The sequence below is a fragment of the Aspergillus neoniger genome, assembly GCF_003184625.1.
Source record: "Aspergillus neoniger CBS 115656 unplaced genomic scaffold BO87scaffold_10, whole genome shotgun sequence".
Classification (NCBI taxonomy): Eukaryota; Fungi; Ascomycota; class Eurotiomycetes; order Eurotiales; family Aspergillaceae; genus Aspergillus; species Aspergillus neoniger.
Genome location: NW_020291138.1, coordinates 828,780 through 851,680, shown reverse-complemented (window position 1 = coordinate 851,680; position 22,901 = coordinate 828,780). Strand labels below are relative to the sequence as shown.

At 50.8% G+C, this 22,901-nt stretch overlaps 9 protein-coding genes and 1 non-coding gene across 10 annotated transcripts; 7 read left to right on the top strand and 3 right to left on the bottom strand.

Annotated features, from left to right (window-relative positions):
- Positions 1-413: 413 nt before the first annotated feature.
- Positions 414-1,923, top strand: BO87DRAFT_457752 (F-box protein). Its single transcript, XM_025628828.1, has 4 exons — positions 414-617; positions 682-1,048; positions 1,107-1,484; positions 1,538-1,923. Exons 1-4 carry the CDS (start codon positions 570-572, stop codon positions 1,639-1,641), a joined length of 897 nt encoding a protein of 298 aa, XP_025481660.1. The 5' UTR covers positions 414-569; the 3' UTR covers positions 1,642-1,923.
- Positions 1,924-3,464: 1,541 nt separating this feature from the next.
- On the top strand, positions 3,465-5,828 carry BO87DRAFT_375208 (MFS transporter). Its single transcript, XM_025622973.1, has one exon. The coding sequence runs from the start codon at positions 3,568-3,570 to the stop codon at positions 5,410-5,412; it is 1,845 nt and encodes a 614-aa protein (XP_025481659.1). The 5' UTR covers positions 3,465-3,567; the 3' UTR covers positions 5,413-5,828.
- Positions 5,829-6,367: 539 nt separating this feature from the next.
- BO87DRAFT_395636 (uncharacterized protein) lies at positions 6,368-9,615 on the top strand (the record flags this gene model as incomplete). Its single annotated transcript, XM_025625197.1, has 5 exons — positions 6,368-6,897; positions 7,024-7,653; positions 7,747-8,007; positions 8,533-8,668; positions 8,743-9,615. 5 exons carry the CDS (start codon positions 6,368-6,370, stop codon positions 9,613-9,615), a joined length of 2,430 nt encoding a protein of 809 aa, XP_025481658.1.
- A 181-nt stretch (positions 9,616-9,796) lies between these two features.
- Positions 9,797-11,408, bottom strand: BO87DRAFT_385248 (uncharacterized protein; the record flags this gene model as incomplete). The annotated part of the gene is made up of 3 exons (XM_025624716.1): positions 9,797-10,570; positions 11,111-11,169; positions 11,390-11,408. The coding sequence occupies 3 exons, from the start codon at positions 11,406-11,408 to the stop codon at positions 9,797-9,799; spliced, it is 852 nt and encodes a 283-aa protein (XP_025481657.1).
- A 2,310-nt stretch (positions 11,409-13,718) lies between these two features.
- BO87DRAFT_18853 (MFS transporter) lies at positions 13,719-15,608 on the top strand. Its single transcript, XM_025618469.1, has 4 exons — positions 13,719-14,076; positions 14,141-14,513; positions 14,570-14,653; positions 14,703-15,608. The coding sequence occupies exons 1-4, from the start codon at positions 13,799-13,801 to the stop codon at positions 15,528-15,530; spliced, it is 1,563 nt and encodes a 520-aa protein (XP_025481656.1). The 5' UTR covers positions 13,719-13,798; the 3' UTR covers positions 15,531-15,608.
- A 316-nt stretch (positions 15,609-15,924) lies between these two features.
- On the top strand, positions 15,925-15,996 carry BO87DRAFT_t119. Its single transcript has one exon. It is a non-coding gene; the product is annotated as a tRNA-Arg (tRNA).
- A 702-nt stretch (positions 15,997-16,698) lies between these two features.
- BO87DRAFT_457746 (uncharacterized protein) lies at positions 16,699-17,420 on the top strand (the record flags this gene model as incomplete). The annotated part of the gene is made up of 2 exons (XM_025628827.1): positions 16,699-16,836; positions 16,923-17,420. Exons 1-2 carry the CDS (start codon positions 16,771-16,773, stop codon positions 17,418-17,420), a joined length of 564 nt encoding a protein of 187 aa, XP_025481655.1. The 5' UTR covers positions 16,699-16,770.
- A 66-nt stretch (positions 17,421-17,486) lies between these two features.
- Positions 17,487-18,960, bottom strand: BO87DRAFT_375202 (uncharacterized protein). Its single transcript, XM_025622972.1, has one exon. It carries the CDS (start codon positions 18,853-18,855, stop codon positions 17,749-17,751), a length of 1,107 nt encoding a protein of 368 aa, XP_025481654.1. The 5' UTR covers positions 18,856-18,960; the 3' UTR covers positions 17,487-17,748.
- Positions 18,961-19,153: 193 nt separating this feature from the next.
- BO87DRAFT_375201 (CoA-binding protein) lies at positions 19,154-19,808 on the bottom strand. Its single transcript, XM_025622971.1, has 2 exons — positions 19,607-19,808; positions 19,154-19,555 (listed from the first exon to the last, which is right to left on the bottom strand). Exons 1-2 carry the CDS (start codon positions 19,701-19,703, stop codon positions 19,179-19,181), a joined length of 474 nt encoding a protein of 157 aa, XP_025481653.1. The 5' UTR covers positions 19,704-19,808; the 3' UTR covers positions 19,154-19,178.
- A 43-nt stretch (positions 19,809-19,851) lies between these two features.
- BO87DRAFT_18787 (Rad4 family protein) lies at positions 19,852-22,877 on the top strand. The gene has a single exon (XM_025618463.1). It carries the CDS (start codon positions 20,016-20,018, stop codon positions 22,848-22,850), a length of 2,835 nt encoding a protein of 944 aa, XP_025481652.1. The 5' UTR covers positions 19,852-20,015; the 3' UTR covers positions 22,851-22,877.
- The last annotated feature ends 24 nt before the right edge of the window (positions 22,878-22,901 follow it).

Below are 22,901 nucleotides of genomic sequence, written 5' to 3'. Positions count from 1 at the left end.
TAAATTCATGGGGAGGCCCTGGACCCTTTTCTTGCTGCTGCAATTGCAACTGCAAACATGATGGTGCCTGCCTGCTACAATCTTTTATCTGTGTGTTTAGAGTATTAGTCCATGTCTTTGGATTTTTGCATTTTTATAGATCATCTTATAACAAGATTTCATAAATCAACCGACCTGTACAGCATGTCTACCGGTTGAATTCGACATAAAGCATACTCCACTATTAACTAAAACCAACGCGGTGGTGGGCCGAAAATGACTCTCGTTTCTTTTCTTTCTCCCCGCGGCTACCCGAATCCAGACAGTCAGCTGCCCGCCTTCGTTCGGGCCGATTCGTTTGACGTCAGGGGGAACGAGGGGTACTGGCTAGCCTTATCGCCCGTTATCACCGAACCTCCACATCCCCGGAGAAGCTCGCGCTGGCATCATCTGACCCTTGTCACGTCACTTCCCTCCTAAGTTGGGCTCCACTGAACTGCTGTTACTGCTGTGTATGAACCGTGTTCCGTTCATTTGTTGCTTGAGCGAAGATATGAGATTCACACATATTTCCCGCAGTTGATCAGATCATGGACGACGGCCATTCAAAGCTCCACCTCTACTCCCTTCCCAACGAAGTGCGATAATGTGATCTCCAATCATTGAGAAAATGCCTCGCTAATGCTTCTATGGATATTTTAGGTCCTTGCTCAGATTCTATCCTCCTTCTCGACACGATCCCTCATCTCTTGGGCGACAGTCTCCCGCCGCTTCCACGCCCTCGTCCTGCGGATCCTACATTATCGTCTGCTCATCGGCGCTCCTTTGCATGACTATAAACTCATCCTAGAATGCTTTCACCCGAGCGAAAAGCTTAAGGTGCCTCATGTATTCTGCACATACCTTGACACCGATGGTTTAGATCAACTTAACGGGAGGAGTGGTTCGCTTTATGAGAATCCCGACACGGCCCAGCAACTGGGAAGACTGAGTTCGGTGTATGCTCGGTTCCGCCCTGAAGTCGCGGTAGAAGAAAGATCGAGCGGAACAAGGCTAGTACCCCTAAGAGGTATGCGCCCCTGTTCCCAGATACAGCGATCACGACTCGAGGTCTCTGATTTTGGTAGACGATGAGCAAGACCCCGACCGAGACAACTTGGTTGTCACGCGCCCTATCAACCTCGATAACTCTGAAAACTTTTCTCAGTTATGTGTGGTCGTAAATATCGTGAAGGTCATGCCGGGTACAAATCTGCTCCTGAGTGCACACAATGTCGAGGACGGGGTAATCAGGGTATTCCGCGACTGGCTGAGAGACGAAGAGAAGCGAATACGTGAATTCGTACCAGATGGTACAGAGCCTTCGCAAATGCTATGGGTTGATCAGAGCAAGAGTGTCGGGATCAAAGTACGGGTCAAGGCAAAACCGCTAATGAATCAAAATGTGCCAGTTCTCATCCATCGCGACGACGACCAATTCACGAGTTATGAATTGTTGATTGAAGGTATGGTGGTCTCTGGTTCTCTTGTTTACATTCGCACACTAACAGATGGCTAGAATTACATATACGCGCTGTTCGCTTACTCCGGACCCTGGAAAAGTCACAGGAGGAACAGCAGAATTATTATAAAGCTGTAGTTATAACCCCGACTCTCAGATAGCGGCTTTCACGGATAGACATGTCAGTGATATGGAGGCCGAAATCTCGGTCTAGGCGCATGTTTATATGTCTTTTGTCTATAGCGTTTCTTTTGCAGGGTATGCATTCAAGAGCAATGCCAAGGTCCTGTGTCCGAGCCGACTACTCCGTAGGTAACCATGGTCATGTGTATGTACTTGTTAGGCGACATTCGAACCCTTGCTTTTTGACTTCCTTCATAGGGCGCAAGCGAAAACGGGACTCCCCTTTGATGTTAGCTTACCTCTGGATTTTATACATTCTCTCGATCCGGACCACTTATGATATCATGATTTAGTTGTATGCGCAAACCATTCATATACAACGTTTATTTCAAGTCTGTGTCTCCAACCTTTACTACTAATCTTTATCGCAGAGACCTAAGCGGCCGGGCATATCTAAAAATTTTGCCGATTGGTCAATTTCAATACCTCTCATCCTGAGAGCGCGTAGCGCCCCCACCAGAGTGCTTTTGGATCCCTGCAATCTTGTTTTCCGGAAAACAAGATTGCAGGGATTTCTCAGTTGGACTCTCGAGATAAATAATTCATATAATGTCAGAGGTACAAATGTAACCCGTTCCAATGAAATCTACATCTTTGTATGCTACTTTCTCTGAATAGATCCATCAATATAGTACTCCAGCTATGGAAATATATATCAGCTTGTAAACCATACTTTTCTGTCAATGAATTTATTCTGTGGTCATGGTATAACTGCTGTGGTTAACATAACTAAGTAGCTACTGGAGTACTAATTATTAATACCTCTATTCTGTACCAGGTAAGGAAGCATATGTGTCTCCTCTAGAGGACGGAAACGCTGGAAGTAAATGTTGTTCTTACTAGTTTGGGGAAACAGAATTGCAGGGATGAAGATAAATCAGTTGGGGGAGTGCACCATTGGTACTATATGTCGGACAGGAATATAATTCCGATCCAGTAGTCAATCACACACATCGACTTTAAGTCCAGGCAATGTGAGAGATATTGTATTATTGTCTATAACGTCTAATTCATTCCTTGTTGCCGCATGCGTTCCACACTGACATTTTTGGAGAACCACAGCTCAGCGCACTACTGCGTCTCCTCGCGTTGCATTGATCACTTCCAAGGGAACAATTCAAACAATCTTCGCAGAGTACACAATTGAACCATGTTATCTATCTACAAGAGCCAGGAATCAATACAGCGAGGTTACGGAGTAGTACTATGAGAAAAAGGACACCGAAAACCCTGTATCCATACGGAAGGCTGCAAGAAAGTTTGGGCTTAGCTATTATCGCTTGCGACGAAGAGTTCACGAATTACCATCCAGATCGACTCGTCACCCCGCGAATTTGAAGCTTACTGAGGCTCAGTATAACTCTCTAATTAATGATCTCGACGCTCTAAATCGGACTGGCGTTCCTCTAACTGCTATACGCATAAGGGACGCAGCTGAAGCAATACTTCAACGCAGCCAACCTGATCCTGATCTTCCACCACCAAAGCTCTCCAAGATGTGGCCTTATCACTTTCTCAAATAGAATAAACAAATCTTCAGGCAGCCGCAGCAACGAGAAGCACCAGAGTCTGGAACAGCGGATATTGGGCGGAGATAAGACAGGCACAGCAAATTCTGAAGCAACCTCGGCTCCCAGAACACATTCCGACTCCTGATTCGCTGAGGCCTATCGCCCCTGCCGAGTAACCGGAGGAATGAAGAAATTGTAATCGGAAAAGTCGTGCCGGTTTGATTTCAGGGCATGTTTGTTGTCTTACATTTATTTGTCTTTTCGTCATTTTTTTCCTCAGTTTAGCAGTTGCTTGAGAAGGTTGAGAGACATTTCTACCTTGTGTCAATCTCCATACCACCCAGCCACCATTCTGCAAATAGCCGTTGTGCTGAACCTTAATTAACGGGCACTATGGGCATGGCAGGCACTGTCGCCAATGGCGGCGCTCCTCGGCCCTCGAAGATCCCCTATTGGCGCCTTGTCTTCGACCAGAAAGTCGTCACCCCGGAGATCATCGATTTTAACTACGAAGGGTTAGGGACAGAAGAATCGCCCTATGTCGTCACCTGGCTTCCTAATGATCCTCGAAACCCTATGGCTTTTGGTAATCTCTCAAAATGGCTATATACTATTCTAGTTTCCTTCGTGACCCTTACTGTCGCCCTGGTGTCATCAGCATACTCGGGAAGTATAAGTCAGGTTGTTATAGAGTTTCAATGTGAGGAAGAGGTTGCCATCCTCGGTATCTCGCTATTCGTTTTGGGCTTCGCCTTTGGCCCGCTACTATGGGCTCCGATGAGCGAGGTGTTCGGACGCCGTAATGTTTTCTCAGTGACCTTTGCGCTTCTCACAGCTTTCAATGCAGGGGCTGCGGGTTCAAAGAACATTCAAACGCTGGTCATCCTTCGCTTCCTGGCCGGATTCTTCGGATCTTCACCGTTTGGCAACGCGGGCGGAACGATTGCAGATTTGTTCCCCGCTGCCAAACGTGGTATCGCTATCAGTCTCTTCGCTGCAGCACCTCTTTGCGGACCTACTATTGGCCCTGTCATCGGTGGCTTTCTTGGCGCTGGAGCAGGCTGGCGCTGGGTGGAAGGATTCCTGGCAGCCTTTTCCGGCGTGATGTGGTTATGCCTTATCTTCTTCCTGCCGGAGACATATGCACCAGTTCTCTTGCGCCGACGGGCTGAAAAGCTGTCTGAATTGAGTGGCAAGGTCTACCGCAGTAAACTGGATATGGAGAGAGGCAAGGTGTCTCTAGGCCAAGCATTGAAGACCGCCCTGTCACGACCCTGGCTCATGCTCTTCAGAGAACCCATTGTGCTGCTTCTCTGTATCTACATGGCCATCATCTATGGAACGCTTTACATGCTGTTTGCAGCTTATCCTATCGTCTTTCAAGAGGCACGCGGTTGGAGTGAGGGTATTGGAGGCTTGGCCTTCTTGGGTATCCTAGTCGGAATGGTGATTGCAGTTGCTCTCACTATTCCCGACAATCTGAATTATGCGAAGAAGTGTCAACAAGCCAACGGCCGTCTGCCTCCCGAGGTTCGTCTGCCCCCAAGTATCTTGGGAGGAATTGCCCTACCTATTGGTCTTTTCTGGTTTGCCTGGACCAACTACCCGTCCATCCACTGGATGGCATCTGTGGCTGCAGGTGCCCCATTCGGGTTCGGCTTGGTATTGGTATTCCTGAGTGTTTTCAACTACCTCATTGACGCATACACGATCTATGCCGCATCGGTTCTGGCGGCGAACTCGGCTCTCCGGTCTTTGCTCGGCTTTGCGTTCCCATTGTTCACGACCTACATGTACGAGAACCTCGGTATCCATTGGGCTTCCTCAATCCCCGCGTTTTTGTCGCTTGCGTGCCTTCCTTTCCCTATCGTCTTCTACCTGTATGGTGCCCGCATCCGCAAGCGCTGCCTCTATGCTGCCCAGGCAGAGGCGTTCATGCAGAGACTTGCTGCTGCGGCGCAGCAAAGCTCGGCTCCTCCACCCAAGTCTGACGTGGAGAAGGGGGAATCTGCCGCTGGAGCTGATAATGGTATCAGCGACGATAGTGACAGTGACAGCCTTTCCAGTATGCCTTCTAGGGGTGCAATGGAACGGCGGGCGTCGCGTGCTTCCAAGAAATCCACTCACTCTCTTGCTCGTACAGTCACATACGAGGAGAATCCGTACGATATTGATCGAGTCAATACGTGCAACTCTACTATCAGCGGTCGTTCTAGGAAGAATTCGACCAAGGCATGAGGTCATACTCCACACTTGAGCCTGTGGGGCAATATCACACAAAAGTCTCAGGGCACCACCAAAGATGTGATGCCAATCCATATAGCTAGATATTATTTTTGTGCTTTGTATGCACTTACTAAATGTGCGAATGGGTACGTTCGCGAGAGAATCATATGCTGGTAAAGCCCGCAGCTTATACATGGAGCCCTGCAGCAGAGAGCTGTACCCTTCGCGGCGTACGCTTGGAAACGACATCTGAGCCGTGAGAATCGCCTAACTGGCTACAGCATGGTAGCTAGGGCATTGTTCTTGAGCGAGCTTGATAATGACCTCCATGATGAGGTCGATGGGGTTCTTCTTCCATGTCGTGAATTTGCATTGGCGCATGACTATTTCACTATCTCAGCGTTCTGCTTACACATTGATATACCTTCTATATAGAGACATAGAATAATGTTAATAACATAGACCATAGACAGAAACCATCCCCCAGTATGCGGCAATTCCCCTGCACAAACACTCTTCCTGACCGTGAGAGAGACCGGATCCCCAGCCGCAGACCCTTCGTTCACTGCCAGACCCTTTCGTTCACTGTGAAGCGGAGACATGCAGAAGCACAAGCGGAGACATTCCAGAACAGTATGAAATGCCTTCCGAGGGAGTTCGGAGGGAGTTCGCATCCGCCATATCAGAAAGGCGGATAGTAACGACAGAAGGACAACAGTTCACATACTCTCATCTTCAAGCCGTCAACACGTGTTTTTGGATTCACTTCCTCACCCCGCCAAACAGTCACTTTGCACAGACACGCACGCAGCCAATTTCCTTCGATGCATGGCTCCAATCATGGAAGATAAGTGCTACTTTCTACCTCCCCTTCCCCTTCTTCTTCTTGTGTTTCCTCCTCTCATATCTACCTAGCTTACCCCCCATCTTACCACTCATCAGAAAATCATACTACCGAGCCGCCATCATGTCCTACGGATATAGATACGGCTCGACAGACACCACCACCGCAATCAATATCAGAAGCAGCACGCCCTGCATTCTGTTCCTGACAAACAGCGAGCGCGAGCATTCCAGCGTTATCCTCGCCGTAGCTCATGAATTTCTCATTGGCAATACGCCTTACAAGATCCATATTGGATCATTTGGACCGCTCAAGAGACATGTTTCAGACTTGAATTACTATGCTGCGGCTTCGGAGTCTCCCTTTGCTACTGAGGCAGCTTTTAAGGAGATCCCTGGAATGTCTATGAAACATGTTCGCATGAGAGATGGACAGTTTGATGACATCCCGCAGATTGGTTTCTTTGCTGCGTTGAGGAACTATCGCACGGATTTGGCACTAGGTTTGATGCCATGGACCGGTAGGGATTATATTGAGATCTTCAATGGCGTTGTGGATCTTGTGAAATCCCTTGGCCCTGTTTTGATCGTCGTCGATCCGCTTTTTGCTCCCGCTGTCGACGTCTGTCGGTACTTGCGTTGGAGACATGTTCTGTTGGGAAAGGGTGGAGTCAAGGATTATGTGGTGAAGTGGAAGTTGAGTGATTTGATGAAGTATCCCATGTGAGTTTTGAGTGATCGCCTCTGGCGCTTGTGGGGATTATATGCTGACTGCGACAGGATTTGTTCTGGCTTCAAAATGCCCATGTCTATCTGGGATAAGCTTCGCAACCTCTTCCTGGGTTTTCGGTTCAAGCACGAACTTGACAAATGCGAAAGTCTCAAGGAGCTCAATGAGGCCCGTGAGGCTCGCGGAATTGAGGGCCCTCTTCCTTTCATGTCCCACGAGGCAAAGAAGAGTAGCCGTGTTATCATTCCTTCCTGGCCTGAGACTGACTTCCCACTCATTGTGCCTGAGCACATGACCCTCTGTGGCCCTATTCTTCGCCGCTATCGCCCTATGGTGAAGGAAGATCCTGAGTTGGAGCATTGGCTTTCGAAGCGTCCTACTGTGCTGGTCCTGATGGACGCCCGCTTCACCTACGAGGGTAAACAGCAAATTGAAATTGCCAAGGCCCTGAATATACTTCTCGAGCAAGAGCTCAACATCCAAGTCCTCTGGAAGCTCAAGCACGTCGATGATCCTGCCGTGACCAGAGAGATCGTCAAGCTTTTGGGGGTGTACATACACGGGAAGCGTATGCGCATTATGAAGCATTTTGTGTTCGAAACCATGTCACTTCTTATGAGTGGACATGTCAGTTGTGTGGTGAATTATGGCGGAGCCAATGCGTTCCATGAGGCTGTCAGGTAAGTTATTTACTTAGTTCGTTGCAGGGCTATGCATTCGTTTGTACCTGCGGTGGGATGAATGCAAGATGCGCTAACACCGAGATCCACTAGGGCTGAGGTTCCGCAGATCGTGCTTCCGGTCTGGTTCGATGCGTACGACTTTGCTGCACGGGTTGAGTACCTGGGAATTGGCATCTGGGGTAGCCGCAGGTCGGCACCAGGCGTGAGTGGGGAGGAGCTGGGCAGTGCACTGCTGCGTGTGATGGCCGACACTGACGAATCCTATGCAATGCGCATGCGCGCCATGCAGGTATCCGGACAGCTGCCGTTCAAAGATGGACGCGTCGTCGCATACGAGAAACTACTCGAGGTGTTGAGCCAACCCTGGGCGCCTCCTCACACTCGGATCCGCGGTTGAAGATGAATGACATGACACATGGTCATTGGCGTTCCTTTCCTTGAGTCAGACAGAAGAAAAACAAAAGTGCATTTGCAGCAAGCGGTGAATTTGATCTGGGTGAAGATACAACTAACTAACTACGGTGTACTTAAGTTGACTCGTTACTTACTAGTCAAGTTAATAGTTAATTAACTGGCGATGACTCCGCGGGCGGGGCCATCCGGTCTTCGGCATTGAACAGATAGCGAACCGCGACTGTTCGGGCTGTCGAATTGACCGAAGCTGGTCCACTGAAGCTTAGCATGTTAACCGGTTCCACTCAATCATGAAGAAGTTCCATTGAACCGTCTCCATCCGTAAGCTTGACTCAAACTGCCGTATCCAATAGAACCACCCGTGGAATGACGGCTAAACATTGAACCCCCTCTCCCCGCATCGCATCCGGTTTCGCCCTGCTTCCTTCATTCATCTGTTTTTAAACCAACTTCTTCCCCAAGCTTCACTATCCAACCTAACAACAATTCTCACAATCCATCCATCCCTTCCAATTCCTCTCTTCTCACCACAAAACCCACCACCACTACAATGGCCAACGAACGCATCACCTGGATCGGCCTGGGCAACATCGGCCGCGTAAGTCTCCCCCCACCATGTGCCCCTCATTGCATCACCACCCCCAATTACACAATACTAACCACCCAATTCAGGCCATGGCCGCCAACATCGCCCAAAAAGGTCCCCAAACAGCCCCCATAACCCTCTACAACCGCACAACCAGCAAAGCGACGACCTTCGCATCCACCCTTCCCGCCAACAAAGCCACCGTCAGCACGACCCTCTCCTCCGCCATCTCCGACTCAACCATAATCTTCATCTGCGTCGGCGACGACGCCGCCCTGGAAGCCATCATCTCAGGCCTGCCCACAGACTCCCTCTCCTCCAAGATCATCGTCGACTGCTCCACCGTGCACCCAGACACCTCGCGCAAGATCCACAGCCAACTCGCCTCGCACGGCGCCTCCTTCATCGCCTGTCCCGTATTCGGCGCTCCCGCGGCCGCCATCTCGGGCCAGCTCGTCGTCGTGCCCGCCGGTGACGCCGCCGCCATCGAGCGCATCAAGCCCTTCCTGGATGGGGTTACGTCCAAAGCGACGATTTCCATGGCGGGTGAGGATGTGGGCCGTGCCACGACGCTGAAGATCCTCGGAAACACCTTTATCTTGAATACTGTGGAGACGGTGGCGGAGGGGCTGGTTACGGCGGAGAAGACTGGGTTGGGGGCGGACGTGTATCAGCAGTTCTTGCATACCTTTTTCCCCGGCCCGTTCGCGTTGTATGCGGATCGGATGGTTACCGGGGATTATTGTCGGAGGGAGGAGCCGTTGTTTGCGGTGGATTTGGCCAGGAAGGATTTGAGACATGCTAGTAATTTGGCGGGGGAGGCGGGGGTTAGGTTGAGGAGTGTGGAGGTTACGGATCATCATTTGGTTACTGTTAAGGAGGAGAAGGGGGTGAAGGGGGATGTGGCGGCGGTTTATGGGTCTGTTAGGAAGGAGGCGGGGCTGCCGTTTGATAATTAGATGGGTATGGGTGTGTTTGTGGGGATTGTGGTATATAGAAAATAGCAATAGATTCAACTAAGCAACTAATCTAACGAGTTGGGTATAGTTCCTTGGGCTATGGGTTGGTTCGAGCGAATGAGAAACAATATAGCCGTTAAGCAAATGAGCGAGTGACTAGAAGGTAGTAAAGTAGTACTCCTTAACCCTTCTTCGAACTCGAATCCTCTACCTCTCCCCGATACTTCGAGATCGCGAGCAACGTCTCCAACAGTGCTTTCTGCGCCTCCAGTTCAAGCAACTGGCTTCGCGCATTATCCAGTAATATCTCCAACTGCTTCAGGAGGTTCTTCAACACTCCTACCTCCATGTCCATTCCTCTAGCGGCGTGAACTTCTAGATTCTCGAACTCGCGCCAGAGAGTGGACGGGTCCCCGCTGCTGCCACTGCTACTGCTGCCGCCTTGCTCCTCTGGAGGAACCGCCCGACTCGAAGACGCCTCGCCTTCTTCGGGCTCGAACATCTTGCGGATCAAGCGTAGCTCTTTGGCTGCGGATGCCACGGCAGACTTTGCAGTAAGGATTTGACTGGGGATCGTGGTTGGAGTGGAGGTTGAGGTGGGCGGGGGTGGGTTGGGGCCCAGGGTTGCTTGTGCCTCTGCATCTTGACCGATGGAACCAGACTGGGTCGAGAGATCTTCATCGAAACTGATTTCGAATGCAGTTTGGACTGATTGGGGCGGCTGCGGTGCTGGTTGCGGACCTGGCTGAGGACCTGGCTGAGGACCTGTCTGCGGTCCCGGCTGAGGTCCAGGTTGAGGTCCAGGTTGAGGTCCCGGTTGGGGTCCCGGTTGGGGTCCAGGTTGAGGTGCAGGCTGAGGACCAGGCTGCGGCCCAGGCTGGGGTGAGGGAGGTGGTGTAGGAAGAGGAGTTGGGCGTGGTTCCATCGCGAGCTTTGTTCTCGGTATCGTGCTGGACTGTGGATGGAAGTAGTAGTATCGGTGGGTATATGAGAATGGATAGAGCAGACAAGAGCTGGAAAAGACACTTAGTGTGTTTCTCGCTGTGAGTGGTCAGCTCATGATGATGTATGAATGTATGGTCTGAGAAGAATATAGATCCATGTATACTAGTCGTCATCTCCGTGCCAAAGCGCCCAAATAACCACGGATACCCGTGCCTTCGCGTAGACGGGAGCAAGATGACATTAGAATGAACATCAGATTTTGACGTTATCGGGTCAAGCTCTAAGCTCCTACGAGACGGCTTGCAGATTTTGAGGCTATGACCGCATGGTTTGTACATAGAGATTGTCATGGCATAAAGGTTCGGTGACATCTTTGAGTCTGAATATCAGGAGGACTTCTGCCCCAGGTTTGGGACCGGGTTGTTAGGCCTAACCGACTCACTAAATTACACGTCAGAATTCTATCCGCAAAAGAAGGAAATTTGACTCACTTTTGCCAATACAATGCGTTGTAGACATGTCATCTACTAGTCCTGACGCTTCTTCTTACTCCACAAAATCCGATGTTGAACGATTTAATATAAACAGTATCAGCATGGGAGCCATTGTCTATAACATTTCAAGCCATTTATTTCTATTATTTGATTTTGAGTTCCTCCCGGGGTATATTCAAGTTTTAGCGATGTGGTTGTGTGCTATTCGAGGCCGAGGACTCTGTTGCAAATTGTGCATAGCTCGAGCATTGGTGCTGTGATTATTTGACTTCTAAATAGCTCAGTATCATCACTGAGCAACGAAAGTAAACCGACATGAAAACAGCAGTACTCACAGTTGAAGCCCTCTCGCATGCTGATCTTCGGGCTGACTCGGAACCATCTATATATAGTACTCTATAGATCGGAGAAGAACTTACCAGCAACGTGTAGGTCATTGAACTGGCAATTGGCTCCTCCAATGAAGACTAAGCGGAATTGGAGCAGCCCGGGTAAGGTCGATCAATTTAGTCGAAACGTGTTTCTGACATGGAAAGGGCCATTTCTCAGTCTCACAGAGCATTCTGTGGGTGCGACCTGGCAATCACCCGCGACTCTATTCACGTTGATGCTGTGTCCCTAATCGGGTAACAGTAACTAGCAGTGAAAAGAAAGAGTGGGAGGTAGTCGTAATCCGAGCCGAGATATACCCCGAACTGCTGAAATCCCAGACGGTGGATGTTTGGAAGTTGTCTGCATACCAGGGAAGGAACGGATCACGGGACGGTCCCCGTGAATGCGAGTTTCATCAGTCCTGCAGACTCCCGTCTCTCGCTGAATCCTCGTGCCATCCACATGAGACTTTTGCTTCTCCCCGATAAAGAACATTGCGTGGCCTTGACCTCGTGAGTTATGGCGAATACTCGGTATCATGACTCGGGAGTTAACAATCTGCCACAGACCTACAAGATACGCACACAAGAATCGGCCTCGCCACCCCTAATTACACTTTGCTACTGGGTAGCAAGGTCCACTGTGGCTGCAGCAAGTGGCGGGATGTACATTGCATAGAGAGACTACCTACCTGCTGCCTGCAGTTCTCAATCTCCATCTGCTGATAAGGCGAGATTTCGAAGAGAACACCAACGGAAGGATTCGTGCAGCGCCGCATATCCGCAGCAAAATCAACGCATCATAGCGGAACATAACCCCAAATTTTGGTATATCGGAATCTGAATAAGCTTCTAGCCCGTGGTCCCGAACCCACCCGAGGCAATATTCTCACCAGCTGTCACCAATCGATTAGGCTCCCATAGGGAGATCGCCGGTAAGAGTGGGTAGAATCCCCAAGGACAACTGCCAGACTTCGATGCTGTCGGGCTAGAACTGAGTCCGGGGCTGCGGAAATCTGATAAACTCTAACCGCTTGACCTCGGCCGGACAATAAGCTTTCTAGCAACCTCTATTTTGGTGCAGCTCCATTTGCATATTCGGTCTATTTCTTAACTAGGATGTGGACCTGAAGATCCGTATCACGCCTTTGACTTGCCACAACGAGCGATCATATATGCGACGGTTAGTGGACATCCTGGACTTGGGAGGAATGCCGAAGCGTTGACTGGGACGACCGGGTCCAATGCCCCAGCCGATGGGCCAACCGGGAGATCTCCCGCCTTCCGTCCAATAGTACTGTACTATTATGAGTATCGTCTGCTGAGGTGTCTTCACCAAGCATTTCTGGATCTGAGCTAGGACTACCAATCCGGATGATTGATCTACATATTTGGCCAAAACATGCCATGGCTGATGCCTTCAGGTATGAGCTCAGTCCTCTGACAAGCCTGTTTCAGGGCCGCGCGGAACTAGTTGCAGGCTTGACATCGTTATTGCTATCACCACACCCACGGGGCTGCAGAAGAGTAGCTACTTGGTCTCTTCGATGTAACCCGTCCCAATTGTGTAGACCCAGCCTTTGAGACTATTTCGGCCATATTCTAGTTGACCACCTAATTAACGACCAATGCTTGGAGGCATCCGCCAGTGGATACTGGATTTGGTCTCGAACTGTGGCTGCATATATTCGACAATAGATGATGGGATTAATATCAGTTTTATTTCAGCTATTTTGGGACCAAAGCCACGCGATCATACTCTAAAGGTTTCCCCGGGAGCAGTTACCCTATGGGATCTGATTACTGATCCTGATCCCCTGAAGTGATATGTCGATCTGCGAATGACAAATGGAGAATTGGGTCAGGGACCTCTGCTCCATGGTGGATCATGTGGGGAATATTGAAGCGCTACCCAGAGAATAGTTTCGATGGGATAAGGCTAATTCTCCATCCCAATGGGGCAAACGTTGATAAGGAGCAGAGGCGAGTTGGTCACGCAAGGAATCCATTACAGTCATCGATGCTACTACCCCTGCCTATGTTAGATGATCCGTCTTACGCCTATTGTATCCATTACAATCCGCCTTGGGCGAATTTTGCGACAGGTAATCCCAAAATCAGAGAAAGGGAGCCACGAGGGACCCACGGAACGGACAGCAAGGGCCGGAATGCCAGACTCATCTACTGTGTGGACGCGCGTTGTCTGCAATGATCTACTCAAATTACCTGGTTTGTCTGTCTTCCCAGCGTGGCTGTCAAGCTACTTATTGCCTTGGTTGTCTGTTGGAAATCATGTCGAAAATCATCTGGTGCCATTGTCCCTGATCTTCCAGCTCCTCTTACTATCCCCGTGTAACCACCCCCATCATTAACATGCCTACGGCGCCACCCGGGGATGTTGACTACTCCGCCGCTCTGAGCCAGGAAACTAGCCTGGAGAGTGCTGACACGATCTTTGTGGAGAAGGACATTGTGCACGTTGAAGAAGGAGAAATCAGATCACAAGATGGTGCATTGGAATCGGACGACCCCCAAGACAAGGACCTCGTTGTGGACTGGGACGGGCCAAACGATCCCCAGAACCCCATGAACTGGACCACCTTGCGGAAATGGGTCATTATCGGGCTGATATCTTTGAGCAGCTTCAATGTGTAAGTCCAACACGTCTACGCTAAGACTATGCATCCGTACGAGCATCTGGATTGACTGTTGCAGATCCATGGTATCCACGGTCTTCGCTCCCGGCGTTCCGCAAGTTCTGAAAGAGTTCAATGTTCACAACCCATCCATTTCATCTCTTATGATATCGATCTACGTGATGGGTTCTGCGCTTGGCCCTCTGGTGCTGACACCTCTCACTGAGATAAGTGGAAGGCTTCCCATGACACACCTGGCCAATGTACTATTTGCACTGGCTGCAGTTATTTGCGCTGCCAGTGTGAACATATCAATGCTCATAATGGCACGCTTCGTTATGGGAATAGCCAGTTCCGTGCCTGTGACGGTCGGCGGAGGCTTCGTTGCGGATATGATTCCCATGGAGAAGAGAGGGACGGCAATGACGATCTGGACAGTTGGTCCACTCATGGTGAGTTAAATCTACCCATCAAGTGGATATATAATGCGGATCTAACAATACGTTAGGGCATGGTCACAGGACCTATTTATGGTGGTTACATTGTCCAAAACATTGGATGGCGTTGGACAATCTGGGTAGAGGCGATTCTTGTAAGTTAGCTCGATTCCGTGGTGTTGGACGAATATCTAATATGATTAGGGCGGTATCATCGTGGTTGCTTCCCTGATATTCTTGCGGGAGACATACGCACCCACGCTGCTCCAGCGAAAGGCGAAGCGACTCCAAAAAGAGACTGGACGGCCGTTTCGAACTCAGTACGACCTGGATAAGACGATTGGCCAGATCATCTGGATCTCAATCAGCCGCCCGATCAAATTTCTGTTTTTATCACCCATCGTTATGATCGTTTCATTGTACAGCTCCATCACATACAGCTATATGTACACACTGTTCACGACGTTTACGAGCGTCTTCGAGAATGTGTACGGCTTTACTCCCGGAGAAGCAGGTCTCGGCTATCTGGGACTGGGTCTTGGGTTCTGTTCCGGACAGGTTGTTGTGGGATACTATTCCGATCGATACCTCAAGAAGCAGGAAAAGATCCATGGCAAGATGAAGCCCGAAGATCGTCTTCCACCTTTGGTGGTGGGATGCATTCTCGTGCCGATTGGTCTCTTTTGGTACGGCTGGGCCGCAGAATACCGGTTGCACTGGATGGTTCCCATTGCTGGTACCTTTTTTGTGGGCGCAGGCATCTTCTTTGTTCATCTGGTCACACAGGTGTATCTGATTGACTCATATACTCTATATGCTGCCAGCGCAGTATCAGCGGAGCTGGCTCTGCGATGCCTCTTTGGGGCTACGATCCCGTTGGCGGGCACTCCTTTGTACGATGCCCTCGGACTAGGATGGGGGAATAGTCTGCTCGCGTTTATTGCACTTTTGTTTGTCCCGGCTTCACTTTTCTTACTCAAGTATGGTGAGAGAATCCGGACGAATCCGAAGTTTCAGCCGCGGATGACATGATTTTTGTTTATTTGCCACTACTGCGAGCATAGCGATGGCGTTTTGTTAGCGTTGGATTTTTACGAATATTGATGTTTATGTTTCAACCTGCACAGACATACTCAACACCGAAGTGTTAATGTGCAGCACGGAGGACATGGGTTATCCAATACTATGTTACATATCGCTGTCTTGGTTCGTCAATACAAGGTATATACTGCAAACACCTACAAGAATCACACCTCGGAGAAGAATCAATACTTTAAGAGAAATCCCACATTCGTGTTCCAACAACGGCGGTGATGAAAAAGGAGAAGCACCATCTCAAGCATACTACCACCATCAAACAGTCAAAAATCGTCGACCACAATAAAGGGCTTCATAAATACAAATAAAGCCCAACTATATATCAATTGGCCTGCTGGCCCAATGGTAAGGCGCTTGACTACGGATCAAGAGATTGCAGGTTCGAATCCTGCGTAGGTCACTTTTTTGCCCTTTTTTGCCCCCCTTCCTTTGCTTTCCTCTTCCCCCTCACACAAAAATGCGCCTCAATTCTCGATACTTTTTTTTTTTTTTTTTTTTTTAAACAAGCACAACGACAAGCACGACATTAAACAACAATCGGAATTATCCGAACAGACCCCATGACCCAAGTACAATTAGTTGACTGAGTCGGACTTTGAAAATTGTTGGGTTCGTTTTTCATCCCTACCGCGTAACCCTACCTACTACCTACCTTCCTTAACCCTACCAATCCCTGAGACCTGGATCGAGCCCCCAAGACATGAGAGAAACAATACCCTGTCTGTCACTTATATACTACCAAGTAAAGTTACTCCGTACCCAACTCTATAAATGAGCCAAACACAAACAAGCCTTTCTTCAAAGGAAGGGGATACGTAGAAAGATAGTATTATGTTCAATCCCCCCCTGCCGGCAGCCCATACAGTTACTAGATAGTAGATAGTAGATAGACTGTCAGACCAGGAATGCAGGACACCGCGTCGCTCGCTCGCTCGCTCGCCCACCAAATCAAGGGGTGCGTGCGAGGGAAGGAAGGATGGGATACTGACGCGTAGCATGCCAGATATCTACCTACTACAGAGGATATAATAGCGGGAATTATTCCCGTTTCCTATCGAGTAATTCTTTCCTTCTTTCTTTTTCGATCAGACGTTCATTCATCCATCCATCCAACTTTGAATATTGTCCCCATTACATACAGGGAATCAAAGCGAACGAAAATCCACAAAAGACAATGAAGTTCCTCGCCCTCACTGTGCCCGCTACCCTTGTGATGGGTGTGATGGCGATGCCGACTCCTGTACGTTCTATCTCAAAATCACTTCACACACCATGACCTAGCGGTCAAGACAAGAGAAAGGCAAAGCTAACAAATCCACCAACCAGTCCACAAGCAAAGCGGCGCGTCTTTCAGGCGAGAACCTCCTCGACGGACTAGCCAATGATGGTGGACTCTCTGGATTTTTGTCTGGCGTGCACCTTCCCTTCCTGAATCCTAGTCCGAAGAAGGATAGTCAGGATCCCAGCGATGAGGATCCTGATGATGTCCCAGCTGGGGATGATAAGGGACCTGGTGCTGATGAGGATAGTGGTCCTGCTGAAGCGGCTGCTCCTGGGAATTATGATACCAGGAGTATTGATGATGGACCCGGTTCTTTTGATGTTGCTGTAGGGGCTGCTCCTTATAACCCCGGGCGTGGTAGTGGTGGTAGTGGAGATCCTGTGTCTTTGGATGTTGCTGTAGGGGCTGCTCCCAACCGAAATGGTCCGGCTGATGGGGTTGATGATGATAATAACGGGGATGGCCCGGCTGATGCTATCTATGGGCCTGAGGATACGGCGGGTGTTGGAGCTGGAGTGCAGAATGGGACTGAAACACACTAGAGTTGGGGGTTATATGGAAGGAGATCGGATATGAGATGATGAATGATTGATGCAGTTACAGGGCTCGTGTTTTTCTGCGGATGGTTTTTTGGATTGGTTTCTGTTTGTCCTAATAGTAGCTAACTATAACAATATCGTATCACACGCGCAATCGGTTCGAAAATAAATAAAAAAAAAAAGATCCACGCCAGTCATTATCGGTTGGTTTCATGAGTCGTAGTCGTAACGAGCGTCGCCAATCGTCAAGTATCGTCATATAGGTGTTCAACGAAGGGTATCAGGTTTGTGTCACACATGTCGTAAAAAAAGTAAAAGTGAGAAAAGCGCATTAATCCTCCATGTCCAGGTCGTCCACTTCCACGCGTGTCCCCAGTGCCTGTTTCCCTTCCTTGATCATTGCTTGTAGCTGCCGGTTCAACCGGGCAAGGTTGGCATCCTCCTCACGCTCCATGCGGCGCTTTTGCGCCATGTAGCGTTGCGTCTCCACAGACACAGGGCTCTCCCGCGGCTTAGCTGGTGTTGAGAATTGCGATTTCGTCGGCATAGACGGCGCATGCGAAATCAGGGTTCGCTTGCCCTGCGACCGCCGACGAGAGTGGGTATGTGCTGGGGTCCGACGATGGACTCGTCTGCGCTGAGAAGGACTGGCTTCGTCCATAAATTCCTCTCGTGCGGACACGATCACCCAACTGTGCTTGAGATCATCTTCTGGATATTGTCCCGGAAAAGGGCTAGAGGAACCCTGTTGCCGCTGAGAAGTGGGCATGCTCTCCTTCTCGATCGATGGGGATGCCAGCTGGGGCTGTGCATCCTCCGCCGTCATGGTATAGCCTTGCCCACCGCCTGCATAAAACCCTCGGAAAGCTCCGCTCCAACAAAAGTCCCAAACTTTGCCTACCACGCCTAGCACCGCTCGACTCCAGCGGACGGGAGCAGGCTGTGGGTAAGCAATAGGAGCATTGACGGCAGGAGCCGCGGTCGCGGTCGCGGTCATAGTCGTGGTCGAGATCGTCATTTTCTCATCGTGACCGGTGGGAGAGGCTGCGATCAAAGACGGATCCCAGCGGCTGCGTTTACGGCGAATGTCCACGGTTTCGCTGAGAGACTCAACACTGTCATCGAGAACGAGAGATCGAGCAGGCTTGCGATAACGGTTGGGGCGATAGACTTGATCGACGGAGGTATCCTCCACACCAAGGAGGAGATCGTCGGGGGAGATCACAGAGGCGACATGACTAGAGGGGGTGTCGACATCCAGCCAAGGACGACGATCAACTTCTAGACGGGATCTCTTGCGGTTGGGGATAGAGATCGAGCGATACAAAGCCGATGAGGCTGAGGGGGTGGGCGGAACTTGGAATAGCTGTGATGGGGCGCCGGCCAGATCGAGTTGCGGAGGAATGGGGGACTCGAGGAAGAATGGACTGGCTGGCATCCTTCTTCAAGGTGTGGAGACGAGCAGTGGCTGGGAAGGACAGGAGATGCAGGGGGTTTGCATATGATGAAGCAAAAGAACGTGGGCGATGGAGATAGTTGTAGAGGTGAGAAATAAGATGAGGAGGAAAAAGAGAAGAAGAAGAAAAGAAGAGGAGATAAAACACGGGATTGTCCCCAACAAGAGCCACCGCCAGCCTCCCTCTTTCTTTCTTTTTCCCTTTTCTTCATTCCCCGTTACTTTTTTTTTTTTTTTTTTTTTTTTTTCACCGCAACAATATTTATTACTATGATTCTTAGTTATTTATTTCACATGAAGCCTAACTACAGCTGAGCCTTCCACTCGCGATGGGCCTCTCGCAATGCATCCTCGCCATCCACCAGCACACACCAACCCTCGCCGCCCACACCACCATCTCCCACTACCGCTGCTGCGAAATGACCATCTAGAAAGTCCAACACACTCTTATCATACGTGCCTGGCTGTAGCCAGACAGCGGGGATCCCCACACTGTGAGCCTCCTTGAGAAGGGCAAGAGTCACTGGGGGAGGGGTCACAATAGACAAGGAAGTCTGGTCGGGGTTGGGCAAGTCGCGGGGTGATGGGACCGTCTTATAATTCTGCGACGGCAGCTCGATCTCCGGGGCGCGAGGGTTGAGGGGAGTAACGGGCAGAGAGTGTTGATGATACCAGGCAAAGACTGCTGGTCAGCCGGCGCAACAGCCTGCAAAGTGATGGCAAAAGGACCTACTCTTGTAGCCAAATTTGCTGCGATCGTTGCTGGCCCCCGCCACAGCAAACTGCGGCGACAGGAAGAAGCGGCGCGCGGCATCCATCGTAGCAGACATCTTGAGATCGTATTGGTGATAGAATATATATACAGATAGTCTGGAAAGAGTAGTAGGATAGGATGGTTCGTCAGGCGGACGGATATTTAGTAGAGGAGGATGACGATGATGTGGGGGAAAGTGAAAGATAAAGATGGGGAAGAGACGCGGAGAAGCCGAGCCTCGATGGCGCCAACTTCTCCTTCAACTTCCTCCTTCCTCCAACTTCTCCCTCATTAACCCTCCACCAATTCCTTTCGCATTTTCTCTTCTTTCTTATATTATTCTCTAGATTAAATCCAATTCTCTAGTCGTCTGCTTTCCGCTGCTTGCATGCCCCCCTACGTCCCCCGAAAGCGTCTCTCTTCCGAGGATCCGCCCGCCGCAAAACGTCGTCATGCGACGCCTCCCATCGCCGCTGTCATTGAAGACACCGACACCGAATCGTCCCTGAGTGACGTCCCCGAAGAGACAGAAACGCCTCAGGTACCAGATGGATCGGATGAGGAAAGCAGCGATTCCGACGAGGTCGACTGGGAAGACGCCATCGAGTCCAATGCCAACGCCACCCCAGTTACGCCCTCCATCCTCAATCCCGACCAGCACCAGGACCTGGAGTTGACACTAGACAAGAACGAGATTCACCTGAATGATCTACTCGAAGGCAAAAAGGGCCCGTCAAAGATCGAACGCCAGATCCGCATCCAGACCCATTGTCTACATGTGCAATTTCTGCTCCACCACAACGCCATCCGCAATGTCTGGGCCAACGACTCCCAGCTCCACGAGATCCTGCGCCGCAAGCTACCCCAACCCATACATAAGGAGGTCAAGAAATGGCGCATTGCATCCGGTCTCGAGGCTCCAGAGCCGCCTCGTGAGAAGAAGGCGAAGAAAGGAAAAGGGAAACAGCGTCGTCAATCAGAACGGGATTGGGCTGAAGGCTCGTCGCGACTTGAACCCGGCCAACCTGATATGAGCAGCGGTGACCCTATAATCATCCTTCTCAAAGTCCTCGCCGCCTACTGGAAGAGCAAGTTCAAGATCACCGCCCCTGGCCTACGGAAACACGGCTACCGCCCCATGGCTCAATTGGAGGCTCAAACCAAATCATTCCACAAGGACGACCACGACCCCGAAAAGCACGGCGAGAGGATAGCCAACATTGAAGAGTTCCGCCACGCTGCAGAGAACATGCAGGGCTCTCGAGACGTAGGCGCCCAGCTGTTCACGGCTCTGCTGCGTGCGCTCGATATCGAAGCCCGACTGGTTGCCAGTCTGCAGCCCCTTGGCTTCGGCTGGACCAAGAGCGAGACCTATACTACCAAGCCGAGCGCAGACACCGAACCAACGACGGAGAACGCAGAAACCGAAGACGCCATTGACATGGAATCCGATAGCAGTGAAGATGACACAAATTCCGCCCGCAGCAAATACTTCAGCAAATACGACGAGGACCTACCCTTCCCCATTTACTGGACCGAAGTCGCCTCGCCCATCACCCACCAAATTATCCCCGTCGACCCGCTTATCCTCCGCAACCCCGTCGCCACCACCCCCGAGCTCCAAGCAGCCTTTGAGCCTCGCGGCGGCAAAGCTGAAAAGGCGAAGCAAGTCATCTGCTACGTCGTGGCCTACTCATCCGACAAAACCGCCAAAGACGTGACAACACGCTATCTCCGCCGCCGCACCTGGCCCGGCAAAACCAAAGGCTACCGAATTCCCGTCGAGAAGATCCCCATACCAGGCCGCAAAGGCAAATTCTACGAAGTTGACTGGTTCCGCGTAATCCTCCGCGTCTACCAACGCCCTACACCCCTACGCACTGCCGTCGACGATCTCGAAGACACCAAAGACCTCCTCCCCAACCAACCCGAACGCAAACCCGGCAAAGAGGGTGACACGCTCCAAAGCCTGCGCACATCCACCGAATTCGTCCTCGAACGCTTCCTCCGGCGCGAAGAAGCCCTCAAACCTGGCGCACGCCACGTCCGCACCTTCAAAACAGGCAAAGGCGCCAAAGCCAAAGAAGAGAAAGTCTTCCGGCGCAAAGACGTATTGAAATGCCTATCCGCCGAAAGCTGGCACAAAGAAGGCCGGCGACCAAAAGAGGGCGAGATGCCCCTGAAACGCGTGCCCATCCGCGCCGTCACTCTCCTCCGCAAACGCGAAGTCGACGAATTCGAGCGCCAGAACGGCGAAAAGCCCAAACAGGGCCTCTACGCTATCCACCAAACGGAATACATCATCCCCGATCCAATCTGCGATGGCGTCATTCCCAAGAACGAATACGGCAACATCGACTGCTTCGTCCCTAGCATGGTGCCCCGCGGCGCGGTCCACATCCCATGGTCCGGAACCGTACGCGTATGCAAGAAACTCGGCGTCGATTACGCAGAAGCAGTCACGGGGTTCGAGTTCGGATCGAAGATGGCTGTCCCTGTTATTCAGGGCGTGGTTGTCGCAGAGGAGAACGAGGACCTCGTTAAAGACGCTTGGTTAGCGGATGACGCGGAGAAACGTAAACGAGAGCAGCGCAAAGCCGAAGCGCGCATTCTGCAAACCTGGCGGAAGTTTCTCTTCGGGTTGCGGATCAAGCAGCGCGTGCAGGAGGAGTATGGTGGGAATGCAGACGAGGGGGTGGATCATGAGCGGGACGCTCATAATCCGTTTACGAATCGTCGTGGTCGGTTACCTGATCAAGATGCTTCTGCGTCTGTTTCTGCTCCTGCTCCGGATGAGCACGACGACGAAGTCCATGGTGGCGGGTTCTTACTTCCTGGTGAAGATGAAGAGGGTGAGGATGTAGATCGAGGTGGTGGATTCCTTCTTCCTAGTCAGGAGGGGGATGATCATGATGATGGAGGATTAATTGTTGATCATCACGAACAGCAGCACCAACATGTACCGACTGAGCCTGTCACACCGGAGGCTGTTGATGCGGAGATTGCTGATAGTGATGATGAAGAAGAAGGTGACGATGACGATGGCAAGGTGGAGAATCCGATTTCGCTGAGCTCTGACTCGGAAGACCTCTCGTCTCCGGTAGAGATACCGGATTCTGAGGAATCAGATGCAGATTCCGAGTCGGAATATGAGCCGGTGGCACCGCCGCCGCCCCCGCCGCCAACGACGCGGAGGAGTACGAGAAGGGGTGGTCGTCGATAGATAGTGGTTTGTTCTGATAAGTTTCAAATGTGTGTATGACTGTCTGTATGT